This window comes from Capra hircus, chromosome 5, assembly GCF_001704415.2.
Source record: "Capra hircus breed San Clemente chromosome 5, ASM170441v1, whole genome shotgun sequence".
Taxonomy (NCBI): Eukaryota; Metazoa; Chordata; class Mammalia; order Artiodactyla; family Bovidae; genus Capra; species Capra hircus.
Genome location: NC_030812.1, coordinates 110389273 through 110407842, shown reverse-complemented (window position 1 = coordinate 110407842; position 18570 = coordinate 110389273). Strand labels below are relative to the sequence as shown.

Sequence of the window (18570 nt, the reverse complement as noted above, 5' to 3'; positions counted from 1 at the left end):
ATATTAAGAAGAGGTGGCAAGAATACACAGAAGATCTGTACAAAAAAGATCTTCACGACCCAGATAATCATGATGGTGTGATCACTCATCTAGAGCCAGACATCCTGGAATGTGAAGTCAAGTGGGCCTTAGAAAGCATCACTACGAACAAAGCTAGTGGAGGTGACGGAATTCCAGTGGAGCTGTTTCAAATCCTGACAGATGATGCTGTGAAAGTGCTGCACTCAATATGCCAGCAAATTTGGAAAACTCAGCAGTGGCCACAGGACTGGAAAAGGTCAGTTTTCATTCCAGTCCCAAAGAAAGGCAATGCCAAAAAATGCTCAAACTATCACACAATTGCACTCATCTCACAAGCTACCAAAGTAATGCTCAAAATTCTCCAAGCCAGGCTTCAGCAATACGCGAACTGTGAACTTCCAAATCTTCAACCTGGTTTTAGAAAAGGCAGAGGAACCAGAGATCATATTGCCAACATCTTCTGGATCATGGAAAAAGCAAGAGAGTTCCAGAAAAACATGTATTTCTGCTTTCTTGACTATGCCAAAGCCTTTGACTGTGTGGATCACAATAAACTGGGGGAAATTCTTCAAGAGATGGGAATACCAGACCAAGTGACCTGCCTCTTGAGGAACCTATGTGCAGGTCAGGAAGCAACAGTTAGAACTGGACATGGAACAACAGACTGGTTCCAAATAGGAAAACGAGCACGTCAAGGCTGTATATTGTCACCCTGCTTATTTAACTTCTATGCAGAGTATATCATGAGAAATGCTGGGCTGGAGGAAGCACAAGCTGGAATCAAGATTGCTGGGAGAAATATCAATAACCTCAGATATGCAGATGACACCACCCTTATGGCAGAAAGTGAAGAGGAACTAAAAAGCGTCTTGATGAAAGTGAAAGAGGAGAGTGAAAAAGTTGGCTTAAAGCTCAACATTCAGAAAACTAAGATCATGACATCTGGTCCCACCACTCTATGGGAAATAGATGGGGAAACAGTGGAAACAGAGTCAGACTTTATTTTGGGGGGCTCCCAAATCACTGCAGATGGTGACTGCAGCGATGAAATTAAAAGATACTTACTCCTTGGAAGGAAAGTTATGACCAACCTAGATAGCATATTCAAAAGCAGAGACATTACTTTGCTAACAAAGGTCCGTCTAGTCAGGGCTATGGTTTTTCCAGTGGTCATGTATGGATGTGAGAGTTGGAGTGTAAAAAGAGCTGAGCGCCAAAGAATGGATGCATTTGAACTGTGGTGTTGGAGAAGACTCTTGAGAGTCCCTTGGACTGCAAGGGGATCCAACCAGTCCATTCTAAAGGAGATCGGTCCTGGGATTTCTTTGGAAGGAATGATGCTAAAGCTGAAACTCCAGTACTTTGGCCACCTCATGTGAAGAGTTGACTTATTGGAAAAGACTCTGATGCTGGGAGGGACTGGGGGCAGGAGGAGAAGGGGACGAGAGAAGATGAGATGGCTGGATGGCATCACTGACTCGATGGACATGAGTTTGAGTGATGGACAGGGAGGCCTGGCATGCTGCGATTCATGGGGTCGCAAAGAGTCAGACACGACTGAGCAACTGAACTGAACCAAGTGTAGACAGTGGAGACATCAATGAATTTTAGTATTTACTCATTTGTTTGGCTGTGCCGGGTCTTAGTTGTGGCACGTGGGGTCTTTGATCTTCATTGCGGCATGTGCCATCTTTAGTTGTGGTGTGCAAGATCTTTAAGTTGCAGCATGGAAACTCAGTTGTGGAATGTAAGATCTAGTTCCTTGACTAGGGATCGAAGCTGAGCCCCATGCATTGAGAGCACAGCCACTGGACCACCAATGAAGTCCCAACAGCCATCCTCTGGTTTTTATCTTTCTAGCAGAGATGCAGAGTCTTCTAAACTCAACAGACTGAAGTGTACACGCCTAACTCTCAAGAATATATAATCCCATCTCTGAATTTAAACATCTCTCAAAAAAAAGCCTCTAGAAGATACTGTACGATTTCAGGGAATATTTCTTTAAAAGGAACATCAATATTCTCCAAGAAGATGTCCTTTGTCAATCCTGTCCAATCATAAGGCATACCTGATTTCTGTCGGTACAATACATACATGGGTATTTTTAAAAACTGCACTGACCCTTTTATTCACTTATTAGCTATTCTTAGCACCTTCTTTACCAATGCCATTCCAAAACTGTCCTCCTTAAAAGGAAATCTAAACTTGTCATTTCAATCATGCACGCTAAACTCTTCAGTTTAACAATGACTTCTATTTCAGAGGGAACACTAAGCCGGACCGCACTCTTTCTTTCCTCCTCCAAATATCAGTCACCACCAGACGTTAGAAGAGCAGGGTTCCGGCCTGAGCTCAGGTACAGCCACAGCAGCAGGGGCCAGCCTCACTGATCCTCAGGCTCCTTCAAACTCACAAGCCTGGTGAACCTATTCCCTAAACACATTCGGCCTTCCTTCAGTCATTTCTTCACTCTTTACTCAAACATGCCTGGGCCTCCTCCATTTAAAAAAATCTTTTAAAGGACTTTCCTGGCCTGGTGGTACAGTGGTTAAGAATTTGTCTTACAATGAAGGAGATGCGGTTCTATCCCTGGTCAGGCAACTAAGATCCCACAGGCTGTGGAGCAACTATGCCCAGGGACTCTGGAGTCCATGTGCCACAGCTAGAGAATCCGTGCACCACAGTAAAAGATCCTGCATGCTGCAACGAGGATCCTGTGGGCTGCAACTAAGACCGACACAGCCAAATAAATAAATACAATTTTTTTAATCTTAAAAACATCTTTCACTTGAACTAATACCTCCTCCTGGTCAGGCAACTAGGTGGTTCAATGGTAAATAATCTGCCTGCAAATACAGGAGATGCAGGAGACTCAGGTTTGATCCCTGAGTCGGAAAGCTCCCCTGGAGCAGGAAATGGCAATCCACTCCAGTAGTCTTGCTTGGAGAATCCCACGGGCCGTGGAGACTGGTGGACTGCAGTCCATGGGGTCATAAAGAGTTGGCCGTGACTGAGCACACAGCACACACACTACTCGGTGCTCTGCTCTCTGCATTTACTTCTAGATTTCACAACTGGATAGTAGACTATAGCCACCACTCTTTATGTTTTTATCATTTCATTTCCTTTTAACCCATAAAATTGGTTTCTCATCCTCTTCCTCTTGAAGACCACTAATAAATTTCTTTTAAAAGCATTATTATGGAAAGTGTCAAGCACATACAAAGTGAATACAAATGAATCCTTATGTATTCATCACCAAGCTTCAATAGCTGTGAACATTCTGTCATTCTTGTTTCATCCATACTTCCATCCATTCTCCATCCCTATTCAATTACTATTATTTTATAGTTTTCACAGGTAAAGTGTACCTGAAAAGTTGTACTTTTTATTTTAATTGCAAATTCTAGAAGTATACTTTTGACAATTGGATATACACCTGTGTGATCCATACTCCTCTAGGACACAGAACACCTCCACCTCTCCAGAAAATTTTGTGTACCTTTTCTTTAATTAATTCTTCAAAAAATAAATCCAGATACATTTTCTCAATTACCAACCTCCTTGGCTTCTCAGCAGCATCTGACAGTACTCATTCTACCTTTTTGCTTGAAATGTACCTCTTGGTTTCTAGGAAGCAAAAGTATTCCAGTTCATCCTCAAGTCACGTCAGCTTCACCTCCAGTATACTTCCAGTCTGTCTTCCTCTACTTCAGTGCAGTATGGTAATCCACTTTCTCTCTCACCCAAGTGACTGACTAGGACTGTCTTCTTTCTCACTGGTCTTCTTGCTCCCACCCCTGCTTCAGTCCAATCCATTCTTTACATAGAAGCAAGAGTGATTTTTTAAAAATGAAATCATAGGGACTTTCCTGGTGGTCCAGTGGCCAAGACAGCACGTTCAATGCAGAGGGCCTGGGTTCGATCCCTGGTCAGGGAACTAGAGCCCTCATGCTGCAACCAAGAGTTTACATGCAGAAATTATAGGTCCTACATATTCCAACTAAGACCTGGTACAGCCAAATAAATAATAAATATACTTTTTAATGGAATCACATCACATTACTCCCTAATTTAACAGCCTTCAATGACTTCCCAGTTGACAGAAATTCTTCCCACATGAGACAGAAACCACATTCTATGCCAAGGCTGTCAAGTTCTTGCAAGGTCTCGGCCTCCCTCTGTAACTTCCTATCACCGCTCAGTGGCACGGGACTTCTGACAGTTCTTGGAAGAAGCCAAGGGCTTCTGAAGTTGTTTCTTCTGTCTGGTATACTGTTCTTCTAGCTCTTTCCACAGTTGGCTCCCTCCGTCTTCACTGTTCAGCTGAAATGCCACATGTTCAGAGAGGGCTTGCTTGACTAACCTAAGCTTGTCCTTCCAGTCAGCCTGTATTGCATTATTTTATTTTCTTCATAGTACTGATCATAACTCAGAAGCATTATCTTTATTTATGTTTGCTTCTCCCACTAAAATGTACCACCTTGAGAGTAAGAACTATGTCTTTTTCCTTTATTGTATCTGCTAATAACATATGCTCAAGAATTTTTTTAATTATTTAATTCAAAGTCTTTGTTTTACAGAAAAGTCCCCACTGTTTCTCAACACCATTTACCTTTCCTAACTTATTTCTATTAACAGAAAACCACAAATTATGTTACCATGTACTATGATAAATTCCTGCATTAACATCAAATTATTACAAATATTATAAGATTTTAAACAAAGAGAAGCATAAGAAAAAAGTCATAAAACGTAATATAAATGAAGACTGGTGAAAACAAAGTTATAATTTAATTTTAAAAACAGAAGCAGCATTTACTTATTGCAAGCGTAAAAAGAATGTTCTTTTTTTAAAAATACTGTTATTTATTTGGCTGTGCCAAGTTTAGTTGTGACACAGGGTCTTTAGCTGTGGCATGCAAAGTCTTAGCTGCAGCATGTGGGATCTAGTTCCCTAACCAGGGACTGAACCCCAGCCCCCTGCATTGGGAGTGTGGAGTCTTAGCCACTGGGCCACTAGGGAAGTTCCCCCCCAGCAAAAAAATACCTTTTACTCTTTAGCCTAATTGATTCTGAACTGATAAAATATTCAATAATTGAAAAATCAAGAAATGCAGTCCTCCTTCCTCCCCTAGGAAGAAGGTGGAGACTGAGTCTCTGGTACAACTAAGCATTCTATGTCAATCTAGTTACATGCTTGCCAAGCAATCTTCAAATTTCAACGTAGCTTTCCAGGAAGAGAATGTACTAGTCAGAGGATCCAAGAATCCAGTCTTCCTTAACACTGTGGTTTATTATAAACTGATTAATTAGGGTCTTAGGGAAGGGTCTGTGTGTACTGTAGAAATCCTGGGGTCTGTATATTTTTGGTGACCTCGGTGTACACGTCTTGGTGTGTAAGTGTTTGGGGGACATTCCTAGAATGTGTGCATATCTCACTTATTCTGACTCTCCTTAAACCAGGTTTAGGATCCAGATAACAGTGAACATGTTAGGAACTAGATGAATGTGCTCAGGCGTGTCTGACTCTTTGCAACCCCATGGACCGTAGCCCACCAGGCTCCTCTGTCCATGGGCTTCTCCAGGCAAGAATACTGGAGTGGGTTGCCATCCCTTCTCCAGGGGATCTTCCCAATGTCTCCTGCATTACAGGCAGATTCTTTTCCATCTGAGCTACCAGGGATGCCGGGATCTAGATGAGTCTGATAAAAGTCTATTGGATTCTGCTTTGGCAGAAAGAAGGAAGGGATCTGGTGATATGGGGGGGAAAACAAGGGGAGAGGATGACACCTGTCCTTCTGCCTAACACATGGACTGTAATGAGGGGAGATTCAGAAAGAAGCTGAAGAGCATCTTTCACAAGGAGCTCTGGGGTTCGGGGCGTAAACTGTGCTTCTCTATAGCCCAGCCCATGTACCCATTAAGTAGTCATTCTGCTTCCCCCAACCAATCTCTGGCAACCACCAGCCTGTGTTCTATGTAATTATCTATTCTACATATTATATATAAATGGAATCATATGTGACCTTTTGTGCCAGGCTTCTTCCAATTAGCATGATGTTTTGGAGTTTCCTGGTGACATTTGACCCCTCTCCACTTTTGCTCTAGTGAAAGCTGCTGTTCAGTTGCTCAGTGGTGTCTGACCCCATGGACATGGAGGAAGAATAAACCTTCCCAAGAGAGTATAAGCAGCAGCGGCAACAGCAAAGGACATCCCTCAGGAGGGTTCAGGGCAGACAGCTGTACAGGTGCGGGGAACTGTTCAAGACACAGTGTGGGATACCCTTGGAGCTCCCAGCAAGGATTAGAAATGATTTTGACAGGAGAAAAAGGGACGTGAAGGTGATACTGAGGGTTCTCTATGACCAAGAAGGGAAAAAGCCAAGGAGACTCAGGACATGGAGCTAGATATAGACGGTATCAACACAAACATAACTACTTCTACACAGGTGACAATGAAGTATTCATTTAAGCTTTAAAAAGCCTGAAAAACCAAACCAAATATCATTTATAAATTTATAACTAAAAATGTCTAAAAATGATCAGTGATACCTCTGTGTAGCAGGAATAAGAGACAGGCTTTTTTATTTTTTACCTTATACACTTTTGATTTGCTTTAATTTTTAAAATAAGTACATACAACTTGCATAATAAAACCTTAAAAGATAAAGTGCTAGTAGTCTACAAGTAAATCATAAATTTTTCTATGAGCTCAGTGAAATTTGTTTTAAATTTGTCACGGAATGTAACAAAAGTGGATATTGAGAAGGAAAAAATCCTTTCAATCTTAGGTGAGGTTTAATTTAAATCAATCAGATGTCTAAATTCACCTAAAACACAACACCCACTCTCCTCACTCACTGTCCCTGTTGTTTAATTTCTGCTCAGACTGTTTGCACTTTTAGTAATTCACTGACCTTGGAACTGCTTTCTTCCGATACTTCTCCCTCATTGGTCTGCATGGGAACAGACTCTGTGCAAAACTCTGCAGAAACACACAAATACTGCCTAAAAGAGGTAAGAAGAGAAAAAAAAACACACATAAGGAATTCAGTGTGCATATTTGCTTTCTCAGATTACATTGAAATTCTGTCACCAAGACTAAAAATAGTGTGAAGCGATGACCTTGAGTAATGTGTGTGTACACATGCACATATGTGTGTGTGTGTGTGTAGTATACATACACACATATCCCAGGGAGAGAGGCAGGGAGAGAGTTTTTCCCACCTTTTGGGAGCATAATTAGGAAAGGCTGAAGACACTGGAATAGTAAACAGTTCTAGATTTCTTTCCTCTTTTATTTGACTTGTGGCAGAGGTTAAGAGTAAAAATCTTTAGCAATTCATACAGTACAAACACTGACCTGTGGGAAAAGTGGCCCACCTGAGAAAAGTAGGAGACCAGTTGTTAGCTGTAGCAGGGCATATAGTCTAACTATCAGGTTAGGCTATTGCAAGTGGCTGGGTTCCTTAGGTTTATAATTTACGTTCAATATTTATGGTATTTTATAACTGAAATTCAGGTACTCTAATGGTTGATCCTACCTTTCTATTTTAAGAAAATCTCAATAAACTAAATTTCAGTTTATTTTTATATGATAACAGGACTACAGGGCAAGACAATAAAAAGTAGCAATTTTTCTTCTAAGATTAAAATGAGTCAAATAAAAGTACATTAAAATTTTATGAATGAAAATGAACCCAAAAGAAACTACTAAAAGTTTATGTAACCTTCAAATTAATTCATTAAATATGTAATTATTAAGGAATACGAACCATAAAGAAAGCTGAGTGCTGAAGAACTGATGCTTTTGAACTGTGCTGTTGGAGAAGATTCTTGACAGTCCCTTGGACTGCCAGAAATCAAACCAGTCAATTCTAAAGGAAATCAACCCTGAAGATTCACTGGAAGGATTGATGCTAAAGCTGAAGCTCCAATACTTTGGCCACCTGATGTGAAGAACTGACTTATTGGAAAAGACCTTGATGCTGGGAAAGACTGAAGGCAGGAGGAAAAGGTGACAACAGAGGATGAGATGGTTGGATGGCATCACCGACTTAATGGACATGAGTCTGAGCAAGTCTGGGAGTTGGTGATGGACAGGGAAGCCTGGCATGCTGCAGTCCATGGGGTTTGCAAAGAGTAGGACATGACTGAGTGACTGAAGTACTCAAACTGACACAAACAAACCTCCATTATAATACAGGTATGAATATTTTTTTCAAATTCTTCAAAGGGCTCAAAGCTACAAAATATGAAAGCTAAAATGATGCTTGACAGTGTACCTTTTTGGCATGAGAGATATCTTCAGAAATACAGATTTACAGATAGGAAACGTGCCAATCTGGTTCTGGCACAGGCTTCTCAATAACCATTCACAAGGTCTGAGACCAAAAGGTATTTCTGGGAATCTGTTTCTTCACCTGGTGGGTGGGAAAGGATATCAAAACACCCACTGTGCTCATCTAATAAGGCCTGTTGGGCACCAGTGTTTATGTGTATATATATATATATATAATGTAAGATGGAAAATCGGCACACTGGAAGTCCCTTGACCACCCCCACCCCATTCACTCACTCCACACAAACCAACACCATCCATTCCCTCCGTAAAACACATAGAAAGTGAAACAGGCTTTCTCTAGGCGGTTTTGTACCTCACACCTATTTGTGACAGTTGTGCCAAAGCAGACTTACTTTATGAAGACTAAATTGACAGCCCTGGAAAAACTCGATAACGTAACTAGAAAGATGTGGTATACAAACTGCCTCACAAATGTCTTTTAAGTTCCCATTCTACTTTACTGGAACAGAGATTGTATTTCATAGATGATACATTACAGCCACAGCAGACCAGGAAAGGCATCTCCATTATTTCTGTGCCATTCCCATTTGAAGAGCTTCCCTCTCCTGAGGTTTCCTGCTTGGCTCCTCTCCATCCACACACTCCACCCTAGTGGAGGGACAGGATCTTATATGAATGGAGAGTTCAGAAGGAGAAACAAGCTATGTGAGCTCAGCCCCGTCCTGTCTCTTCCCTTTTGAAGCCTCCTGTCCTTCAGGAGCACACACCGTGCTCCACTCTCAGACCCATCAATACAGGTCCCTCACGGCTACCCGTGACAGGTAAGACTGTTGAATTCTGAGCTTCACTGTTAAGACTCTGTTTCCTCCTGTAGATGTAAGCTGCATTCTTCAATACAGCTTTTTTAAAAAAATTATTTATTTATGGCTGTGCTGGGTTTTCACTGCTGCGTGGGCTTTCTCTAGTTGTAGAGAGTGGGGGCAACTCTCTAACTGCGGTGCACAGGCTTCTCATCGCAGTGGCTTCTTTTGCTGCAAAATACAGGCTCTAGGGCGCTTGGGCTTCAGTCTTTGGGGCGGGTGGGCTCAGCAGTTGTGACTCTCAGGCTTAGCTACTCTGTGGCATATGGCATCTTCCTGCTCCAGAGACTGAATCGGTGTCCCTTGCATTAAAAGGCAGATTCTTAACCACTGGGCCACCAGGGACGCTCTCCAACACAGGTTTATTAGTGTAAAGATGATTTTTTGGTCTCCCAAATCCCCTCCTCTTTGAGAAATAATATTTCTCAATTGGTAGAAAACCCAGTCAAGAGAAAAAATATTATTTATTAAGTCTCTCAAAGACTTAAATCTGGTACATGAGTCCAGTGTCTTGAGTAATAGACACCAAGCAAAATTTGAGGAGAAAGATACATGTCAAATTTTTGAGGCTTTTGTTAGGGCCAGGACTTTGGGCCTTGGTTCTTTTGTGAGGGGGCAAAGCGCTTTGACCTTATAGAGGTTTACATTAGGCCACATGAGTTTTTACAGTTATATACTAGCTTTTAACTATTGAGGCCAAATTTGAAGTTTATAAAGCATAGGCCACCCTGCATTTTAACCCTAGTGCAACTCTGTCTTCAGGTGTGTGGCTGTTTCTATAGAAACAAGGTTGTAGGCACTGGGCACAGAAGACTGAGCAAGGCTTGGGGGCTTTGCTGGGCTCAGTGAAGCAACAAGCCACAGTTGGCAGCAGCAGTGATGGTGGGGTACTGAAAGCTCACCTAATGTCAGCTGTGCAAGTGGCCCCAGCATACAACGGTCACTCTGGCCTAGCAAGCAAATGCCAGCCGTGCTGCCCTCAGCAAAGGGAAGAGGGCATTAGCAGGCTTGGGTGGCTCCAGAGTACAGAAGGCTGCTGCCTGACCTTGAATTATGCAGGCACAGCTTTTCCTAAGCAGGCATAGCTGAGGCAATGATTAGGCTTTAGGGAAGAGACATTCTTCCTACAGGCCTTGTAGATACCTAGTGAGTGTAACAGTTATTTGCTATGGATAAGCTACAAGGCAGCTGAATTTCAAAAAGCACAAGCACCATCAAACCAGTGAAGTTCTATGTTTAAACTCTTTTTGCTCAGTTTATATAGACAATTCAAAGGGAGAAGGGAAATTGAGAGGTTTCTCACTAAATGTCAGGTTGATGTCCTTTATTTAATTTGCCTTCATTTGGGGGGGGGGTTGATTTTTTACTATCTTTAATGTTTTTCAACAAGTTTTTGAGAAATCCTCGATGCCATTCTTATTTGAAGGGTTGGCTCATACTTGTGCCTCAGGGTCTAAGTCAGTTTTCCTGCCCTTTTGAAGAAAAGACAAGTGAATAAAGTAGGTTACTGATAGTCTTTCCTGGTGCATTGCAGGCCTCCGCAGATGTTAGTGAGCAAACAGGAGAAATGTCCTGCAGGCTCTGTGCTGTGTCTTCTCTAAAAGTTGACCAACATGTTCATATTTCAAAGCCCCCCAAACTCCAGACCTCGCCTGTCTCTCCAGCGTCATGGGCTGAGGCCTCTTTGGTCCCTCCTATCTAGCCACAGTGAACTACTTGTGAGCAGTGCTCAGTCGTGTCCGACTCTTTGAGACTCCATGGCTGTGGCCCACCAGACTCCTCTGTCCGTGGGATTTCCCAGGTAAGAATACTGGAGTGGGTTGCCATTTCCTCCTCCAACAGTGAACTACTTCAGTTCAGTTCAGTTCAGTCACTCAGTCGTGTCCAACTCTTTGCAACCCCATGAATCGCAGCAGGCCAGGCCTCCCTGTCCATCACCAACTCCCGGAGTTCACTCAGACTCACGTCCATCGAGTCTGTGATGCCATCCAGCCATCTCATCCTGGGTCGTCCCCTTCTCCTCCTGCCCCCAATTGCTCCCAACATCAGAGTCTTTTCCAACGAGTCAACTCTTCGCATCAGGTGGCCAAAGTACTGGAGTTTCAGCTTTAGCATCATTCCTTCCAAAGAAATCCCAGGGTTGATCTCCTTCAGAATGGACTGGGTAGATCTCCTTGCAGTCCAAGGGACTCTCAAGAGTTTTCTTCAACACCACAGTTCAAAAGCATCAATTCGTCGGCGCTCAGTCTTCTTCACAGTCCAACTCTCACATCCATACATGACCACAGGAAAAACCATAGCCTTGACTAGATGGACCTTAGTTGGCAAAGTAATGTCTCTGCTTTTGAATACGCTATCTAGGTTGGTCATCACTTTTCTTCCAAGGAGTAAGCGTCTTTTAATTTCATGGCTGCAGTCACCATCTGCAGTGAACTACTTACAGCTTCCCAAATACACCAGATTGTTTCTGGTTTCCACGCTTTTGTTCACAACACTCCCTCTGCCTTTCCCTTCCCTGCTCCTCATTCAAGATTCAGCTTTTATAAAGTAATTCCTGTCTCATCTCTAGGCAGAACTGATGACTCCTTTCCCAGTGTCTGCAAGGGATCTTGTGAGAAACTTACTAGTGGATCTGTAACCCTGCATTGGATTTATTTTCTTACACTGATGCCTCGCCTACTAGATTATCAATGCTTTGATACCAGACATTGTTTTTCAAACTATGCATTCCCAGATTACTTAAAACTGTGCACCTTGCACTTAATAAGTATCCAATAAATTCCATTGTAAGAATGACTGAATTAACCAACTGAAGTCTTTTTTACTTAAAACTGCAGTTCACGGGTCCCCACCACGTGCCAGATGGTGCTGGACTAGTATAGGAGAATGAGGTTTGGCTTTGAAGGAGTGGAACAATTATTCTTTGTCATTTCTTAGCTGTGTAATCTTGAGCAAGTTATTTAACATTATAATCTTCATTATTTTCATCTACAAAACTGATCAGGAGAAGGTATTAGCCCTACAAGGTGTCCAGGTGCAGCAAACAGGCATTACAAAAATAGTTCCTTCCTAAGAAGTCTCAGAGGGTTTATAGACCAGCAAAGGAGACAGAAAAAAAATAAGTAACTCTTAATAGAAAGTAATGTTGTTTTATTGCTGTATTAACAGGTGCCCCTGGAACACAGATAAAAAAGAAATTCTGCCAGAAGAGCCTGGGATGAAGGGATAAGAGGAAAGATATAAGCAGGAAAGTAAATAGTGGCATTCTTCTCCCCTCTTCCAAAATCTAAGCAAAGGAAAAAGCATCCATCAAGGCATAAAGTTGTGAAAAATAACTTCACATCTAGGGAACAGAACACAGTCTGGTGAGGTTTACAGACAGCCAGCGGTGCTCAGTCACTCAGTCGTGTCTGACTCTTTGTGGCTCCATGGACTGGAGCATGCCAGGCTCCTCTGCCCGTGCAATTTTCCAGGCAAGAATACTGGAGTGGGGTGCCATTTTCCTATGCCAGGGGATCTTCGCGACCCAGGGATTGAACTCAGGTGTCTACTGTGTCTCCTGCATCGGCACGTGGATTCTTTACCGCTACTGCCACCTGGGAAGCCCTTACAGATAGTGTACTGTAGTCGCTCAATCTTGTCCGACTCTTTGCAACCCCATGGACTGTCTACGGGCTTCTCCAGGCAAGAACACTAGAATGGGTTGCCATGCCCTTCTCCAGAGGATCTTCCCAACCCACAGTCCAACCTGTGTCTCCAACACTGCAGGCAGATTCTTTACCATCTGAGCCACCAGAGAAGCCTCTTACAGATAAGGGTATGAGATGACGGACATCTCTTACAGAAATGTTTGGAATTAGGTCTTGGAAGGGTTTGTAGGATGACATCTGCAGTGACCGGGAGCCATAAGAGCTGTTTAGGCAAAGGGGCAATGTGAGCAAATCTATGGCTAGACGCTGAGTCAGGCACCGGAGGCAGAGGAGCTAGGATGCGTGCATGTAACACAGTGAACTGCTAAACCTAATAGCAAATCCAGTTCCACAGAAGGATGGGACACCAAGCATCAGCATCAAACTAAATGCAGGGGTTTGTGAAGGGGAAACACAAAGGACCGGGGTGATGGCCACTCTAAGTTCCCTTCTGTAAGAACTCTGGAAAGAAGCATTAATATCAGAATGTACTTTTTTTTTTACTGTGAAGACGCTCTCATTTCATTGCCCGTACCTGGTGGATATCCATTTCTAAAACTTACCTTTGACAGTATCCTGGGGCAACACAAGCCCGTGAGGACGAGTCTAGACTACATTCAGTGCAAAAACCAAAACCCTGAAAAGAGAAGAAAATCCCAATGAGCCTCATGCTCACAGCAAGACGCCGTGGTGAGCAGCAGTCATGTATAAACCCGGGCTTCTCTGTCTACCAGCTACTGACTCTTGGGCCAGTGGCCTAACGGCTCAAGCCTCAGCTTCCTCATTCAACACCAGGAACAACAACAGTGTCTTCCTCATAGGGTTCTCTGAAAGTTTAGATGAGATACTTGTAAAACACTTTTAGCACAGGGCAGGGCACCAGCCACATGCTGGATAAAGGTGAGTGGATATTAAAAATGTGAACTGAAATATTTTCTGCAAAAAAAACATTTCAACTGATATTAAACCTTTATTATTTATTTAACCTTATTTGTTCTACCAGAAAAATACCAAACTGCTTTTTTTCCTCCATTTGACATGAGGATGTCTCATCATCACTTGAGAACTAATGCACCCCAAACTGCACTCTTCATCTCCCACCCCCATCCTGCCCCACCCCCAGACTCCGTTCTCCAGTCTCCACTGCCTCAGTCAAGGGTGTCATCCTCCACCCAGGTTCTGCGGTCAGAACTTTGGATTCACCCTGGATTTCTCACCCCACCCCAATCCTCTTACAGCCAGTCAGCAAACCCTATCATTCCTGCTTTCAAAATATGTATCTTAGATCTACCCATAATTCTTCATTTTCATTGCTATCATCATTTCCTACTTGTGGAGGCCTCTTAGCTGGTTTTCTTGGGCCTACTCCCACTCCTCCCTGAGCCATTTCTAATTAATTGCTGGAATGGCCTCTTAAGAATCAAAGCAAATGACAGCAAGCTGCTAATAAGTGCAGTGAAAATGTTATTTTGTGAAGGAATGTTTTCTCTCTATATATGTGATATATATATACATACACACACACACACACACACGAAATGACAGCCATGTATTACTAGACAGTTAAAGATCCCAGGCCAGTTCTTTCATTTTACAATGGCAGAAACAAATGCCAGAAGGATATTCTGCTCAATGTGGGGACAGTGTGGCAGAAATGTATCTGTGATTAGCATCAACACTGCTGTCAGAAAGCCCGTCACTGTTTGGAAGTTGGCCACCTAGTTTCACAGTCAAGTTAACATTTCTGTCCAAGAAAGCACATTCCACCTCCCATGGCTACAGATTATAAATTACAGCTTCAGAACAACCTTGGATCACAGCACTTGAGGTGGTGTTCTACTCAGTCTCAAAGGTATCTTACTGCCCTCTTACCTACCGTCATCTCTACTACTACTACTACTACTACTAAGTCGCTTCAGTCGTGTCCGACTCTATGTGACCCCATAGATGGTAGCCCACCAGGCTCCCCGGTCCCTGGGATTCTCCAGGCAAGAACTCCGGGGTGGGTTGCCATTTCCTTCTCCAATGCATGAAAGTGAAAAGTGAAAGTGAAGTCGTTCAGTCATGTCCGACTCTTAGCAACCCCATGGGCTGCAGCCCACCAGGCTCCTCCATCCATGGGATTTCCCAGGCAAGAGTACTAGAGTGGGGTGCTATTGCCTTCTCCAACTGTCATCTCTACCTTAGCTTATTTTCAGTGTCTAGATAAATTAATCTCAGATGGAATGGTACTATGATGAATATTTATCGTTGCTATTTAGTCGCTAAGTCGTGTCCAACTCCTGCGACATCATGGACTGTAGCCCACCAACCTCCTCTGTCCATGAGATTTCCCAGGCAAGGATACTGGAATGGGTTGCCATTTCCTTCTCTAGAGGATCTTCCTGACCCAGGGATTGAACTTGTATCTCCTGCATTGCGACAGATTCCTTATCTCTAAGCCACCTGGGAAGCCCTGTATGATGAGTATCAGTAACATTTTAATTATTAGCTTTACCCTCCTATTATACACACTGTTATCCCAACAATCTTCCTTCCTAGAAAGCCAATTTGACCTTTGGGTACATCACTGGCAATTTCTAGTCAGTAACTACCCATTGTCGTTAGGGTAAAATTCAAAATCCCTCCAGTCCTGTTTTCATGTCACATCCTGGTTGCGGGGTCGGTACAGGCGGCCTTGCTCATGGCGTGTGCTTCCGCCTCTGGGAGCCCGCTGCCTCACTCCCTTCTACTCCTCTTTTAAGATGTGCCTCAGGTGTTAGCTCCTCACAGTTTTCTGTGCCCTTCTTAGCTGAAGTGTTCCTCCTCTGAGAAAGACCATATAATATCGGTAATATCCATGGATCTGTTTTCTTCATGCAACAGAACTCCTTGACAACAAGGACTACCTACGTCTTACATTACCTTTGAACGTGGTATCAGATGGAGCTCAATAAACACAGACTGAACTGAATGTTGATGTGACCCCAATAACTCAGTACCACAGTGTGGAAGCGTCCCCATTAAATGGCACTGGGGAAGCCTGAAGAAGCCAGCCACAGCTTCCAAGATGAGCCTAGCCCTCACAAAGGATGTAAACTCTATGGTTCGATGTGACGCTCAGCACCTCAGAGAAAGACAGGACTCTTGAACTGTTTCTCAACCACAGAGTAGCAAGATAAAAGACTTAATTTTCGGTTCTCTATTGCGATTAGTTTCTGCCCAGGCTTAAACATCCTTCTCTGGGTAAACACTAAATTCTGTACCAATTTCATATAGGGGCCCATTATTACATATCTTGCTAATAGACAAGCTTAAGACACTGTGGCCAGATTGGTCCTTTGCCTGTTTGGCAGTTGGTCCCAGACACTTGCTGGCGGTCAGTGACGGAAAAGGAGTTAAAGCAGAGGAGTTGCCAGCGGGGGAAACTGGGCAGTTTTCCAAGTACTCTGGAAACCAGTTTTTACAGAACAGCTTCATTACTTTCTCTGCAGGGCCATGAACCTCTGTATCAGATGCATTCCTATTCAAGGTACACAAAAAATTTAATTCTAAAATCAACACTGAAAATTGTCTAATTGAAGTTATCTAGAGCACTGTTTTCCTTCTAAGGTATGAGTAATGGCAAATTCCTCCCAAACACCATCTGAAATGTTCAGAGCCGCCCTACAATCCTTCCACCTGATCATGCGCAGCCACGGCAGTAAACCACTTGAACTGCTCTAGTTTTCTCTCTTCTCTCACAGAGTGACTAAATTGGTCTTGAAATTCACACAGTGGGGTGGGAAGGTTCAGTGGATCTTGGACTACATCAATACCCAGGCCCTGCAAAACTTCAAGTAGGCTTAAAGAGTTTCTCCACAGCCAAGTACAGAACTAAACTCACCAGATGGAATTAGAACGGAATCCTTTACAAAGACTATGAAAAGAAGTACACATCCAATAAACTATATTTACTAATAATGCCTCTGATATGATAGAGTTTTAATTTTCAAACTTGACTGTTCAGCATGGTTCTTCTAAATATAATTTTAATTCTCATTTCAGAAACTTCAAGCAGTATAGATAAAGTCCTTGACCACTGCCCTCTCTCCCTGCCCTGGTCCTCCCAGGACTCACCACTACTGCTATATTTGATAATCAGCATAATTCTCGAGATGCAGATTATTAAGAATACACTGTAAACTTTTGAGTCACAAATAACACTGAAAACCCAGACTGTCTACATTGTTGGCGACTGGCCTAACTGCAAGCAAGATGTCTGGAAGAGCAGCAGATGTGGGGGTAGAGCAAAGCACCAGCAACGAGGCCAGGGAGGTTTTCGTGGGAGGTGAGCACAGACCAGGAGACTAGGGGCAGACAGGAGGGCACTACGAATGCAGCTCTATATGCGGGCACACAGCCCAAGAGGGCAAAAAGGAACCTGTTGAATTAAGTATCACCAATAATAAAGTCAGAGCCTAAGGGGCGCAGATAAAGGTAGCACTACTACAGGAGATGGGTTCAGTTAGCTACCAATACCCAAGGGTTGCCATTGCTCCAAGATCTGGACATGCTACTTGCAGTCTTAGGTCACTTCTGCTGCTGAATCGCTTCAGTCGTGTCTGACTCTGTGCGACCCCACAGACGGCAGCCCACCAGGCTCCCCCGTCCTGGGGATTCTTCAGGCAACAACACTGGAGTGGGTTGCCATTTCCTTCTCCCATGCATGAAAGTGAAAAGTGAAAGTGAAGTCACTCAGTCATGTCCAACCCTCAGCGACCCCATGGACTGCAGCCTTCCAGGCTCCTCCATCCATGGGATTCTCAAGGCAAGAGAACTGCAGTGGGGTGCCATTGCCTTCTCTGAACTTCAGTTCAACACTTTGGAAATTCTGTAAAAATGTTCAAGTCTGTCCATTCCTAAAATCACCCCCTTTAATCCTAAAATCTTCTCCAGATGGTGTGCCCTTCCTACCCTCTAGTCAAGCTCTATTTCCAGGGGATCTTCCCTACCGAGGGATCGAACCTGGGTCTCCTGCATTGTAGGCGGATTATGTCCTGTCTGAGCCATTAGGGAATATCCCTTACCAGGTCTTAGTTATGGCATGTAAGATCTTTCGTCATGACATTTGGGATCTAGTTTTCTGACCAGGGATCAAACCTAGGATCCCTGCATTGGGAGCCCAGAGTCTTAGCCACTGGACCACCAGGGAAGTCCCAAGCTCTTTAAAAAGAAGTTTTATTTGTGGTCTCAGTGTCCTAATCTCTCATGGACTTAATCATCAACATTTGGTTTCTTTCCCTATCACTCCCAGCTGTCAAATACAATGGCTATCATGTAATTATTTGCTGTAACCTTTCTTTGGCTTCTAAAAAATTCGAAGGATCTGAAATAACTGTCATTTGGAAGCCCCTTTGCCATCTTGATGTTAAGGATGTGAGATCTCATCACTAGGCTAGGGGCACTTTGCTTTAGTTCCTGGTCCTTGGCTGAGTCTGGGTCTCCCTGTCTCCCTAGGCTTGCAGCCAGTCCAAGGCCCTTGTCAATATTGTTGATTTTCAGATTCCCATCATGGGCAGGGGGTTGCTGGGTGAGAAGCAGCTGCTTCTGTGCATGGAGGATTGGGTAACAAAGATCATAGTGAAGAAATTCAACTCAACTCCTGGCTTAAGGATTTGAGCATAGTTCTGATGCTCAAACTGACATGGAACATATTTAGTCCCTTTATCCT

At 43.3% G+C, this 18570-nt stretch overlaps 1 protein-coding gene across 4 annotated transcripts in view; it reads right to left on the bottom strand.

The window, feature by feature from the left end:
• The window catches only part of TNRC6B (trinucleotide repeat containing 6B), a 261231-nt gene that overhangs the window by 181051 nt on the left and 61610 nt on the right, over nucleotides 1-18570 (bottom strand). For 2 of the 4 annotated variants that reach the window (XM_018048800.1, XM_018048799.1), the window contains exons 2-3: nucleotides 13442-13515; nucleotides 6942-7032 (exon numbers count right to left, since the gene is read on the bottom strand). The exons of 1 other annotated variant lie outside the window; for it this stretch is intronic. In XM_018048800.1, coding sequence (XP_017904289.1) covers nucleotides 6942-6986 — 45 coding nt within the window. In that variant the 5' untranslated portion in view covers nucleotides 6987-7032; nucleotides 13442-13515. The remainder of the gene's footprint in view (nucleotides 1-6941; nucleotides 7033-13441; nucleotides 13516-18570) is intronic. One more of the 4 variants, XM_018048802.1, reaches the window with a different exon arrangement.